Raw genomic sequence first — 15,072 nt, 5'->3', positions numbered from 1 at the left:
TAACACAAAAAAAAAAAAAAAAAAAAAAAAAGAATTATGAGAAACATAGCCCACAACTTTGCCAGTGCCAGTGCCAGTCAACACACAGTTCTTTTTTTTTTTTTTTTGCTATGTTCTCACTTACAGAATGTAGAAACAACATAAACTGCAACGGTAAATATTTGAAATACTACATGGAGAGAAAAATTATTGAAGTCTTCCACTCTACGAAATACAACATAAATCCACCATATATATGAAGCTGTATCATGTCAGAGCAGAGACAGAAGTATGCACGACAATTAAAATGGATTAAAAGGTATAAATTCTTTCTCTCCCTCCTCATTTGTATTGTCACAACAAAAGTAGGGATATATATCTTATATAAGATGTGTAAATAGTTACAGAACTTAAAAAGTAACAGTAAGCAAGAAAACAATGCAACACATACAAATTAAACAAAAAAGTGAAAGGTGAAAGCAGCTGGTATTGCTGCATACTACACATGATGTGTATCATAACCAAGGTCTGTAAATTGAGATGTTTTTGATGAATGAAGACCAAATTTATGCAGGTAATGCCTTGTTTTATTGCACTGAATGAGAGCATTCAGCATTTTGGAATACTACTTTAAATTTTCTGACATGCAGATTTCTCCAGAATGTTGCATGTGATAGAAAATGTCACATGAATAGTGAATTTTATAGACACCCAGCTTTTCTTGAGGAGGGCATGAGATCTGAGGCTGTAAAAATCTCATATACAGTAGTTGAAAGTCATAACTTCGAATAAACCAAGGAATTTTGTCTAACAGAGTGTGGATGTAAAGATGGGCGATTACCCATTTGAGGTCTTATTTGACGATGTCATTGGGTAGAGGAAGGGGAATGCAAAATCCTCTTGACCCATACCTGTTAAAATAAAGACTATGGATGAAGTAAGGAAGCTCTATTTATGTTGAGTGATATGTTATATATGCTCTGTCTCTTAATTTGAGTATTCCTACCTTCTGGAAGGGATAGTGGTGAAAAGCAGCATGGAAGAATCTATTACCAGTAGTGCAGATTTTCCCGAATACTTCTAAGAGAATGTCAAAGAAAGGAAATCTCCTACCAATAACAGCATTTCAAAAGAAATCTGTCAAATGGCCAGACATTGAAAATATCAACATACTATAGTCAAATTTTAGGTTCTTGATATTATTGTATGGTTTTATTTTCAAAGGGTTCCATGAACAAGTTAGTCAGAATTAGAGATAGGGGTGGAAGCCAATAGCAAGACCACCTGTTTCTTTAAAATGAAACAAAGTATTTTCTATACAGTGTACGAACAAGATGACAGCATCTGTGGGTAAAGATCTCAAAGTAGCTCCTTTTTTTTCCTACATTCGTGAACAGATTAGTAATAAGTTTGTCAGAAGGTCTGATGGTTCTTTGACTATTTCTTTTGTTCTCTGGATGAAGTGTAAGCTGATTTTGATTAATAATACTGTTTTCCTATGTGTGGTGCCACCAGAAGAGATATTTGGCAAGATTGGAGATAGGTGAATCCCCTGGCATCTACAGTAAGTCTCAAAGGTGTTTCTGGTTTAAAAATCTTCAGGGCACTGAGGATTCTTGAAACCAGTGGATGCATAGAGTGAGACATAGATTTTAACTAGAGGTGATTCCTGTTGTACACACTTTCATTATCTGCATTTTTTCATATATATATATATATATATATGGTTTCTTTTTGGTATGTAAGGAACTGTTGCTGTTTGCTATCGAAGATCACAGAAGCTTCTGTGTGTGCATCTTGTTTCCTAGCATTGTCCACTGTGCTCACTTGCTCAGTGTCCACGTTGCCTTCCTACCTCTTATTGGTCCATGCAGTATTGTCCTTATCTGTAAATATGAAGATCTGACAAAAGATGAAAAGCAACTGACCCCCCCCCCCTCCCTTTTTTTTTTTTTTTTTGCAAATTGTGGGTGGCTCGACTCTCTAAGAGTTGCTATAAATTTGACAATCTCAACATGACTGTCCAAACTGCAGTTTTAGACCACATTGCCTCTGAAGAATTTCATGGTTGCTTTAAATCAAAGATAGCAGAAGGAAATTACATTTCAAAGTAGGTAATTCACCTAGATGAAACTGGCCTCTTTGGAAGTATATGACCAGTCATACCTACTTCTCCATCAAAAAGACAGTGCCTGGGGTTTAAAGTGCCAAAGACTGCTTTATGTTGCATTTGGGAAGCAGTGCTTCTAGGGACTACAAAATAAGACCCCAGGTTTTCAGATTTTTTTGGGAGAGTTGTATAATGTATTAAACTAGAAAATAAAGAACTACTTTAAATAGTTATTTGTTTTATACATAATGAATATTTGATTTACTACTCTGCCTTAAATATATATATATATATATGAAAAATAGGTGCATTTACAATGAAGTTAACTTTTGAAGGATTGAAATTTCACTCATTTGGGAACACATCCTCTATTTTCTCATATTTTCCTATTTTATGAGCTTTTGATAAAAGTGGTGATCCTCGAGAACACAAACCCTGTGTATAACAAGAGTTACCTGTACTTATCAATTTTTTTTTTTAAATGAAATCATTGGGTCTGAATCTAGTTTGCCATCAGTGTTGTCACCTAGTAGGTTGTTCACTTTCATGATATATATCAGACTTCATGGCAATTGTAGCATTTCCTTTATCTGCTTTTAAGATGATGTGATGTAATTTTTTTGAGGTGCTGTCAGTTTCATTTCTGAAATATGTATTGCTGGCCATTTTGCTCAAAGAAACTGTTTGAATTTGGCAGCCAAATCTCTTGGTAATTTTCCCAGTCCTCTTTCTTCTTTGACTATGAAGTCCACTTTAGAGATATTATAAAGGGTAAAACAAAATTGAATTCCTTTCATGATATTTCTTTTTTTTTTTTTTGTTAAAACAATATCTTTGCATATGTTATGAATTTGGCATGGGATAAATGCCTGTTCTACTTTTTTGTTTTATGCATAGCAGGGTGGATATTTTCTAAATTAGTTTTGTTCCTATGATAAACTGGAAGAGCTTATTTTGGTAGATAGTCTATGATGTCCCACAAATCACAGCATAAAGTGAGAATGCCAATTCCAAACCTTGTGTTTGTTTCCAGTGCCTATCCTTAAATTTTTTTTTAAAAAAAGTATTTTCTATACAGTATATGAATAGGATGACAGTGAGAAAAGATCTTTAAGTATCTTCAAAAGGTACAGTCACCCTTTCTTTCATCAGCAATATTACAGACAAAACTTCTGTTTCTTTGCAGTCCTGACATGAAAGTGGTTGTCACTCCACTATACAAGATCTCCAGATTCTAACAGCCTCTGAAATCTTATCCTCCTCTCAAGAAATCATATCTAGATGATTCACTGTTCATTTGGCTATATTGATTAACTGGGATACTTTGGACACTTCAGAACAGTTTAGCTTTTCAAACCACGAATGAAAGCCATCTGCTACTTTAGTAACAAAGAAAATTGTCACATATTGAACACAACTGTTGTGGCAGAAAATTTAAAGCTTCTGAAATGCTATGTACTTCTACTTGATACATTAAGGACCCATGCTTTATCCTGCACCAATTGTGTTCATTAATCAACAATCTCACATTTACATTTACAGACCTTGGCTACGATATGCATAACATGTAGATCACAACAGAACCTTCACTGCTTACATTAATTTTCATGTGTTGTATTTTTTTTTTTTTTTTTGCTTAACTGTGATACATTTTACTAGCTTCTTACTCTTATATAAAATAAGCATGCTCTGACGAAGTGTATTCTAATTAGCACACAAAACTAGTTGGAATTTTAGATTGAATAAAATTTGTTAATTCTTGTCATGTGGCCCTTATACAAGGTGTGACAACTTAATTTCTGGAATGCACCTGTAAAAAAGCCAATGTTTGGAACTATACATTAGTGGCTACTGTCTCCTTTGAAGTATTCCCCCTTGTGTTCCCATTTTTGGAAACAGGCCTGGAATACTCTTGAGTTCCTTTATCACATTATGCTGGATATCAACGATGTCAGAAAATCTGTCCTTTTAGTGCAGTCTTTAATTTTGGAAATAGCCAGAAAACTCTCTCATAATGAGCACACTATGGCTTCGTGCATTGTCATAATGGATGATCCACTTGTCAGGCCACAACAGAATCTCATAATCTTTTCAGCACAATGGTCTTGAACTGCAAATGTGACATGCATCCTTTTTTTCAGACTTGGTAAACTCAGGGTTTTCCATTGCATGCTCTGTCATTTGGTTTCGGGATTGTACTGGAAGCATCAGTTTCATCACCCATAATTACTCTCGGAAACGTGCCTATTTGCAGAAAGATCAGTCACAACTTGAACCTACTTTTGCTTCTGTTCGTCCGTCAAAATCTGAGGCACAAAAATTTTTCATACACCCAATTTCTTCAGTTAAACTCATCCTGACTGTTTCTTGATTCATTTGCAATTCATCAGTCATTAAATCGCCTGTCAGACCATACCAAATCTCACATTGTTCACATTTACGTCCGTCATATTTGTTTTTGTCTACCCACTTCTGCAGTCGTCATTCACGTCTTCTCGCCCACCTTTGAATCTCTTATGCCACTTTCAACACCTCCAACGTTTCAGTAGCAGTTTTGCCGATTTTCACACAAAATTTGATGTTAATAAGCTGCTTCAAATTTTGATCGCACATTTTTACGTCATTGTTTACATGCAGATCTTTGTTAATGCAATAGCCAACTAGCAAATGGCTCTATCGGGTTGAGGTTTATGCACGCATTAGCTAAAAGATGTAAAAATACGATTACCATGTGACTCCAACTAAATCATCACATGGCAATACTACGCAGCCATTCCGGAAATTAAATTGTCACACCCAATATACTGGCAAAAATGGAAAAATTTTTGAAAGTAGAGATAACTGTGTTAGCAAATATATGTATATATTAAATATGAATTAATTACTTGATAAATATCAGTGGAACTGATTAACCATTTATTAGTTTTAGAAAGTATTTTAAATTCATATAGTTTGCCTATATTCCAAGAAAGTTAGTCATCACAGAAACGTGTGTGGTAGAAATGTTCACAATAAAATTTATACAGAACAATCTTCATGTGACAAGATGATTTATTTTTAAATGAAATGAGGAGTAAGCTATTCCCCAAAAGTAATAATTATTCCTATTTTTCTTAATTTAATATATCAGAGCAAATTTGAATTCTGAAAAACTCAAAAGGAGTTTGTAGTTTATCTGTAATAAAGTGGCCACTGTGTGAATGTGAAATTTTGTATAACGTGTCTTTTTAGAGTATATGGCACATCATTTGATGGTACCCTGCATGTTATACTGCTTTGACATGATAAAGAAAATCCTCTGATGTGGGACAATAAGATACAGGGCATACTTATAAGATTTTTTTACAGTTGTGTTTCCAACTGTAAAGTCAGTGCCCTAGGCAAAAATAATTCTAATAGGAGCATTCTCCAATATTTTGTGCGCTCAATGCTCATGATAAATTACTTTAAAATGGTTTGAAGTGGTATACTGCAAGGCAGTTAAAGAATATTAATTACATGATAGAGGCAATTGCTTGTAATTATTAGTAAAGTGAGAGAGGAAGAGACATCTAGTTATTACATTATATTAGACAGAGGTATTCTTAATAATTACTATTTTTATTTCAAACAAACCTGCACTAATTTTACTGAGATCTTGAAACAACAAAAAAAAATCCTTAACTGATGATATATATACAAATTAGTGTTTTACAAAATATAAATTTTCTTCATGAAGAAAGACTGACATCTGCTGCTAATTTTTCAAACATTCCACGATATCGTTCTTTCTCCTTTTTCTTATATTTTTCAAGCTGATTTTCACATAAATTTATATACCTATGGATATTTCCATCTAGAAAATAAATAAAATTAAGTATTAGATACAATGAAAAGTTATTGCAAATTTAAGAAATTATTAACTAATAACTGAAAGGCAATTCTCAGTTTGTAAGTATTAAGTACACAGTAGCTCTGCACACAGTGATTACTTCTCATATTGTACAATATGCATATTCAATGAATAACTGACCTAATTTCTATTTAACCATCTATGAACCATGTTTACAGATTAAAATTCAAAAACTTAGAAAGCAAAGACCATTAATAATAATAATAAAAAACAGCTGATTAATATGTAATCTTGTCAAACTATTCAAAGACTTGCAAAAATTATGTATGCAACTAAACTACACAATGATCTTCAAGATTATTATTATTATATGGGCACCTCCATGGAGTCCAAAGACTCATCGTGGGAGACCAAATCTATTCACACAATCTATCATACCTCTCCTTGAACCCATTAACAGACAAAGCTCACAACTGACTTTGGCAACCCATTCCACTCATTCACCACTCTCCGCGCAAAAAATCTATTCCTCACGCACCTAGTAACCACACTTTTATTCAACTTGTAGGGATGACCCCTTGTTCTGGTCCCTCTAGTCCAGTGCTTCCCAAACTTCTGGATGTCAGGGCCCCCTTTGCAAAAATTAAAATATTCCCCCCCCCTCAAAAAAAATCGTAATAGAGATATATTATTATTATATTTATTGTATTTATATTCAATACAAAACATACACAGCGAATATTGCAAAAATCAAATGCATATATTACATTTTTTGCCTCTTACCGTTTGGTTCTGAAGACGATACGGTCTGTTCTGGTAAAATATGAAATACTGTCCTTTTTATTTTTAGTCTGTTTCTGCTTCTTCTGATTGTTCGCGGGATTTTTTTTTATTTTTTATCAGCCACTCATCCATCTCAGGGTTAAATGTTTTAACGTAGAATAGATCAAATAATATCACCACTTACCAATACTGGCACACCACAGACTGATAACATGAAATTAGTGAATATTACCTGAATACGGGAATCCCCGGACCAGGAACATTTTTCACTTTTGTGAGTTTTCTCCTTTTATGGTAATTAAGCCTAACGCGAAACAGACAGCAAAGGCAGTCTGTTTATTAAAACGTGCATATGATTGGTGCGGTATTAACAAAAGATCGCGCAACCGAAAGATAAGAGCATAGCTGACAATTGAGTTGAAATGCTAACTCTCTTCAACCGAATTCCATATGTGAAACTGCCATAACATTTAATATATATATATATTACTTAGTTTTAACACTTTTACGAATTTTAACACGTTCAGTTGAATTTTATTGCTGCCTTGGGAAATCGAACTCACATACATCTAATTAATAACAATAGTTTTTAGTTAGATACTATGTTTGCCCATGCAACATATGGTTTTGTTTCAGTCTATACAGCATAGTTTCTGTATGAGGGGACATGTGATTCATTAATTAGTGTTTTTATTCCACTTGTCTCTAATTGCACTATTTGTTGAGAAATATATTACACAGACTCCTCATACCTTATTCACTGGCATAATAAAAGTACTTATTTTTATTGCCTCTGCAGTATAGTGGCTCTTAGGGAGGGCGTGTTGTTTACCACTGCAAGCGAATTACTATATCCCCACATGAACTTGTTTAAGCTTTTTTTCATGTGTGAAGTATATGCGAAACTTTTATTGGTAACAGAAAACTAGCTCGGATGACAGTGATAATATAAAAAGAGTTTTGATATGTATATAAAGTCAATATCAACAGTCCCTGATTACGAACGCATTATGAAAGGGACAGAAAGATTTGGAACTTCCCTGGAGAACATTCAAAGTGAATACAATTAACCACTGCTTTGAAATATGAATAAGCAATATTTACTAATATTCGTTAAGCGCCGAAATACGCAGGAAGCAAAGTTTGTGAACCAACACCAATGTGTGAATTTTTCCATTAAAATATAAAAAATAACAAAAAAGAAAGAATAAAAGTTAAATACGTTTCTTTTAAAATAAAAAAAAATATACTTAGTCTTAAAACATTTTAAATTTGTTTTCATTATTTCACGGCCCCCCCTCAACAAAACCTACGGCCCCCAAGGGGGCCGTGGCCCACAGTTTGGGAAGCGCTGCTCTAGTCAAGTGCTGAAACATTTCCCCTGCATCTATCCTATAAAACCCTTTAAGTAACAAACATTTCAATCACATCTCCTCCTTTTTTTTTTCTACTATCAACCAACTTCTACAGTCCAACACACCTTCAATCTATCCTCATAGTGAACATTCCACAGGCCACTCACCTCTCAATCCTCTCCACTGCTTCCTCATCCCCAAGAAACCCAGCAGACCAGAGCAGAGTAATTCAGATGTGGGCATATCCCACATCTAGATTACTAAAACCTAGTTCTGTTTTATTTCTCACAAAAAAGAACCATTTTCCCCAAGTATTATTTTTGCTAACACTCAAATTCCTCTCCTGGCATAAAGACATCACAACCATTGCATCCTCAGCTTCCAAAAAAACTAGGATTTCTCTTTCACTCAAGATGTTACTTCACCTCTAAACAGCTGTTAACCTTATACAAATCTGACCAGCTATCGAATACTATTTTTACATTTGGAGTGGAGCTCCTAAAAGCTCCCTCAAAATACTTGACTCAATACAGAGGAGAGCAATTAGACTGATAAATGACCCTTTTCTTACCAACTCGATCTCCTCACTTTCACATAGACGTTTGGTCTCTGCAATTTGTATATTCTATAAATATTTCCATGGGAAATGTTCATCTGAAGCAGCATCAATAATTCCCCCTCTGTGTACTAAGCCCATTAGAACACGTACGGCTGCCACCCAACATCCTTTCACAGTACATCTTGAAACCCACAGAACAAGTTTCTTTTCCTCCTCCATCACTGCTACTGCTATACTACTATGGAACAGTCTTCCCCCTGATGTATTTCCCAAGGAATACAATATATGCACTTTTAAATCAAATATAGACAAGTTTCTCCTTTCCCAACCCACTACCCATATACAGTACTATAGGTTGATCAGCAAACCTCTCGTGTATAGGCCCAACATAAAAAAAAAAAAAAAAAATCAAGGCTTTATAGAGAGGTATAACAACCTCCTTATATCTACTTGTTAATGTGTTCTTCAATACCCAAGTAATCTTATGGGCTACCTTATAAATATATACTCTAAACTTTAACTATGTCTACCACCACCACCACCAATCATTCCCAAATCTCTAGATTCATTTATTTCCTGGGGTACATTGCCATCAATGTGATACACAGCTTGTAATACTATTTATCCAAAAATCAATAACTTTACTCTTCAGTCTACATTAAACTGACACCCATTATCATTCAATTCTGCCCATACTGACAGCCTATTTAAATTGTCCTGCAACCTGCACATCATCTAGATTAACTACTACTCTACCTAATTTCACATCATAGCAAATAACTGAATATTTCCTTATGTACCAATTAAATGGCAATGGTTCCAGCACTAAACCCTGCAGGCAAACCACAAGTTACCTATTTTTGCTTTCATTCTGTCCCTCCATATACCACTTTTTGATATCTGTCTAGCAGCCACCCTCTTATCCAATTAACCAGTGTCATATCCATCTCCATTTGTTCTAATTTCCATAATTAGAACAAATTTCCATTCTATAATTCTAAAATTCCATGTGGTATTCTGTCAAATGTCTTTGCAAAATCATCATGTAGCCATTTCCTTTTTCCAACTCAGCTGTTAATCTATTATAAAAAGTTGGTAAATTACTAAGGCATGACCGACCCTTCACAAAGCCATGTTGACCATCATGTGGTATCATATTTTGACTTACCCATTCTTGAATTCTCTTTTTTTACCAATTTTTCCAGTACTTTTACCACCACACCTGAGATACTGATTGGTCTATAATTTGCTGCTGCAGTCTTGGAACCTCCATTATAAAAAGAAATTATTTTGCCCTCTTTCCACTCCCTTGGAAATCTACCAGTTCCCTTGCACATTCTTGCAAAACCCTAGCTGATATCCCATCTAATCCCACAGGTGTATTTACGTCGAGATTCTGCAATATCCTAAGAACCTGTAATTCATTCACTTGTTCCCAGATTATCTGTCACATATGTTAAAGCAGTAACTTCACTAGAATGACATACCCCTACAAAGTGGTCACTCAGTAACTCAACTATTGTATCTTCTTCTGTCACCTCGTGACCATCATCACTCATTAAGGTTAATCTTCCATAGTCATTTTTCCTCTTACTTGCTACATAATGAAAGAACTCTTTGGGATTTCCTTTGGCCTGCTCTGCTAGATTCTTCTTATAATCTGATTTTGGCTTCCTTGCCATGCTGGTCTAATTTCTTATCTGAGCCTTGTACTGTTCATGAGTTTGCTGGTCGCCTTTCTCCTTATGTACCCTCCACAGCATTTTCTTCTGCAGCTCATGCCTAATGATATTACTCACCCATCTAACTCTTACCCGATTAACCCTTGTTACCCTGTATATACAATTTAATACTACTTCCTCTAGACGATCCTTACCTATATCCAATGCACTACTAACATACTTATTCTGCAGTGTTTTATGCCATGGCACAGATTTAAACTTCTTCCTTAGATTGTCATAATCATGGCCTTGTAGTTCCACATATATCCTTTCTTGACAGAATATTCCTCATGCTTTTACAATCTCCCAAGTCAAGACTACATGGTCACTTTCACCAAGCAGAGGCAACGTGGTCACCTTGGTTATGGATAACTCTTCTGATCCTATGAGCAGGTCCACACTCCTAGTCCCCCTCCTTCAAATGTTGCCTCAAGTAATCATCTCTCAATAGGTGTATACATTTTATTTCCTTCTGCCATGTGATCTTTCTTCCTTGCAGTCTATATATCCATATTTCAAGTCCCCCATAATAATCAATTGGCTTGTATTTATTGTACTATTTTGGCAATGCATGTCTTCCAGATCATCCATGGAACTCCATGGCCTATAGTAACAACCAACTGTATATTTTGTCTTACTGGCCTTAATCTCAAACCACACTTCTTCAACCGGTAACTACATCATCTTGTAAAAAGAATCATAATTTACAATTATGAATCTTTTTTACAATTATTTTTCTGTGTTAATATATTATTAATTTTGGTAGGCACATGTGTATATCGGCACTTGTGCTGTTCCCATTATTGATATTATTATTGCCAAAATGAAATATAAAACATTTGAAAATTGATGTACTTACTAGATTTTGATAGTTGTGTTACTTTCAATTTTTTTTATTGTAATTTAAAATTGGTAAGTGTTCAGATATTTGTGGTGGTTTGTTTAGATGTTCTGTTTACACTAATGAAGACAACTTGTCAGTCACCATACATAACTTCTCGCTTGCCATTTATAAAGAGCACATGCTTACCGAGAAGTTTGAGGGATGATCGACAGCTGACAGAGAGCACATTCAGTATCAGGGTAACGGCAAAGACAAGCAAAGGGAGAGAATGGAAGTTTATGAATGCAGACCCCCAGAAATTTTTTTATTAGGAAGTTTAAGTTTTATATGATAATTGGGAGAATATTATTAATAGAAGATTCTGAAAAGGAATTGTAGAACTGTGAGTCTTTAAACTGGAGGAGTCGAGACTGCTAACAAGTATTTAGTAAATAAAAGATATTGCAATTCATGTTCTAATTGAATGTTCGAGGAAACACTGAATGAAAACTTTCATCTTCTGTCTTAAGGACACCGGATTACCATGGAAAAAGCAACTGGTGAAATTTGAAACTGTAAAGTGGCTTAACATGAAGAGCTTAACTAAAATATATTGTTTATATAGTAGTAGAAGAATTTTATTTCTCTGGTACAAAAATTAGTAAATTGTGCACCAAATAGAAACTGCAAGAGGTAAGAATATTTATACTTCAGTGAGACAGGAGAAATAATACTGTATGCTACATAAAGGAGATAAAAAAAGGATCCCATGGAAAAGAAGAAAAAAAAATTTTATATTTTCGAAAAGGGCATAACAAAGAAACTGACTCTTATGAACATTTTATGCTGTGAAAACAAGGTATTCAAGTCCAGCAGACATGATTAAGTATATGTCAAACAATCCAATAATAGAATGAGTCAGAGAATGAAAGATTTTTTTATTTTTGGAAAAGAAAATCTCTAAAGCGCAATTTATTTTAGAAGGCGTTGGATCTAGTTTTAATTTTGTAGTTATTTATGTCTCCTTCCTTTCCAGGCTTATAGGCAAAGCGGTCTGTTCCAGACTCAATTCCATCTTTTTAAGGGTCTTCCTCTTCATCGAGTACCTTTTGGGTGGTAATTTAGAATTTGTTTAGGTATTCTGCTTCTATTCATTCTTAGTATGTGTTCTTTCCATTTTTCTCTATAGCAAATAACTATTTCATTTAGGGAGGTTGAAATTACAAGTTTTTTTCTGATTTCACTGCTTTTCATTTTGTCCATTATTGTGACTCCTTCAGTTCTGTGCAGAAATTTCATTTCGGATGATTCAATTTTTCTTTCATCTGTTTTTTTTATTGTCCATATCTCATTGCCATAAAGTAAGGTTGGTTTAGCTACTGTATTGTAGATTCTTATTCGTGTGTGTTTTTGTACATAATTGGGTTTAAAAATTTTATTTATAATGCCTGTTACTTTTAAAAAGTTTGAATGTATTTACTTGCTCTATTATTTTGTTGTTTATTACTATTTTGCTTCTTATTGGATTAGCACCTTTGAAGGCCATGACTTTTGTTTTGTCTGTTGATATTTCCATACCATATGTTTTTATCAGATTATTTAGACTGCATAATGAATTTTGTAGTATATCTTCATTATTTCCAAGGATTATTTGGTCATCAGCAAAAAGAAGAGTAACTAATCTGGTGTTACAGTTTATCTTGAATCCTCCTTCATTAGTTATCTTCCATTCTTTTATGATTTTATCTATATATATATTAAATAAAACCGGTGAGAGAGGACAACCCTGACGTACTCCTCGATTTATTGGTTTCCAGCTTGATGTTGAATGATTGTACTTCACAGATATTTTATCTTGATATATATTATACAAGGCTCTAAAGAGTTGGTTTGGTATTTCATGTTCTTCTAGGATTTCCCATAGTTTTTCTCTGATAATTTTATCAAATGCTTTGGTGTAATCTGTAAAAGCTATGTGTGTTTCGATGTTCATTTCTCTGTGTTTTTCAATTAATAATTTTAACGTAAATGCAGAGTCTATGCAAGACCTGCCTTTTCTGAATCCATTTTGTTCTTCTATTAATTTTGGGTCTACTATACGTTTAAGTTTATATGCTAAGATTTTTGCATATACTTTATAACAGGTACTAAGTAAGCTGATTCCACGATAATTGTTACAATCAGATTTGCGTCCTTTTTTGTAGATGGGAATAACTATTACTTTGGTCCAATCTTGTGGCATTTTCCTTCTTTCCAGATCATATTATAAAAGTTAAGTAACCTGAGTGAGAATTCAAGTCCTGCATATTTGATAAGTTCCAAGTTTATATTGTCTTCTCCTGGAGCCTTTCCTGTTTTGCTTTGGGTTAATGCTTCTGTTAATTCTTCTAGAGTGATGTTTTCCAAGTTATCAGAGATGTTTACAAAGGGTAGTTTTCTGTTTTGAATGTTTTCATCATACCATAGATCTTGGTAGTAATTTTGCCATGTTTCTATTTTGATGGTATTAATATCTGCTTTTTCTCTAGTTTCATTACTTAGATCTTTGAGGATTTTATATGCATTAGGTCTTTTGAGCATACAGTCTCTCTCTAATTTTGTTACAAAATTGTTCCATCTGTTTCTGTTTATTCTCCTGCATGCTGCTTTTGCTATTGCTTTTTTTCTATTGTATTCGGTTTTTGATTCTATTGTTTTTAGGTTGAGCTAATTTTTATATGCTTTTTATATGTTATTTATGTAATTTTATTTAAAGTGTATATATTGTTTTAGTTTCATTAAATGTATATATTTTTTGTATTTGATCTTGAATCAGTGATTTTCTGGATTCTAAAAGAAACAGTTAAAAGTCATTGCACCAATTGGAATTGAACCGTTGTGTAAATACTGAACACTTGGAGTAAAAATCTCTTTATACAGATGAAATAAAATAAACTCTATTACAAATGGCACCATCAACGGGATTGGTTGTGACTTTATTTTAGACTCCAGAAAGATTAATTTTAACAAAAGTAACATGGCTACAGAAGATAGTAATTCTAGTAGTGAAGTTTCTGCAGTTAAGGATGAGGAATTTAAGTTAATTAATTCAACATTTGTAATACCTTCATTCTCAGGTGATAGTCATGAAAGCATAAAACATTTTTTAGATATGCAGAAAAGATGATAGAGATTTAGGAAAATCGTCTGATTTCCACTTGTTAATTATACTTCGTAATAAATTATTGGGCAAAGCCAAAACATTCTTAAATACATCTCCTTTGCTGAGAGACACACAGTTATGCAATATTTAAAAGTTTGCTAATATCAGAATTTTCAAGTGAATTAAGGATCTAACATTTGGAAAATTCATCAGTGCATTCAAGGTAATAGAGAGTCTGTTTCAGAGTATTACCAAAGACTTTGGAGCATTGCTCATAAATTTAACGTTTTATCTGAAGAGAGATCGTCTTTAGAATGGTTGTTGTTTAATCAGTTTAAGCATGGCCATAAAAATAACTTGAAAAAAAAGTACATACAAGAAAAAGGTTTAACCTTTACCGGCAATTATGGATCACATACGCATCTTCATATCCAGCATATATTTCAATGTAATATCAATGGTATTACAATTTTAATATGGACTTCACATCCATGATAACCTTGATGTCTATAGACACCTTGGCCTATAGGCCATGTCTATAGACATGGTTAAAATCTTGAACAATGTTTTTTGGCTTGTTAGGGAAAAGGAAGAGACACTAAACACAGACACTCAACTCTTTTCAGCATAATGAAACTCATTCTCCTAACACAGTGGCTGCAGATAAAGTCAGAGAAGGGAAGTTTCAAAAATTAAAAGGTGCTAAGAAAAAGAAACAGTCTAAGGAATTTTCTGTGAATTGAACTGAAGATGTTCCAGCATCTTTTA

General features: G+C 33.8%; 1 protein-coding gene across 4 annotated transcripts in view; it reads right to left on the bottom strand.

Moving 5' to 3' along the window:
- Nucleotides 1–5,641: 5,641 nt before the first annotated feature.
- Nucleotides 5,642–15,072, bottom strand: part of LOC150102539 (tetratricopeptide repeat protein 9C-like) — a 159,811-nt gene continuing 150,380 nt past the window's right edge. For 3 of the 4 annotated variants that reach the window (XM_090399351.1, XM_090399353.1, XM_090399352.1), the window contains one exon: nucleotides 5,642–5,924. In XM_090399351.1, the coding sequence (XP_090255477.1) occupies nucleotides 5,800–5,924 (125 nt within the window). In that variant the 3' untranslated portion in view covers nucleotides 5,642–5,799. The remainder of the gene's footprint in view (nucleotides 5,925–15,072) is intronic. The other variant, XR_016548941.1, reaches the window with a different exon arrangement.

The sequence above is a fragment of the Typopeltis vanoorti genome, chromosome 10 (assembly GCF_054136105.1).
Source record: "Typopeltis vanoorti isolate ZY-2024b chromosome 10, IOZ_Tvanoo_1.0, whole genome shotgun sequence".
NCBI classification, from domain to species: domain Eukaryota; kingdom Metazoa; phylum Arthropoda; class Arachnida; order Uropygi; family Thelyphonidae; genus Typopeltis; species Typopeltis vanoorti.
The sequence above is the reverse complement of the archived record's forward strand: the minus strand, read 5'-3'. Positions and strand labels throughout refer to the sequence as shown.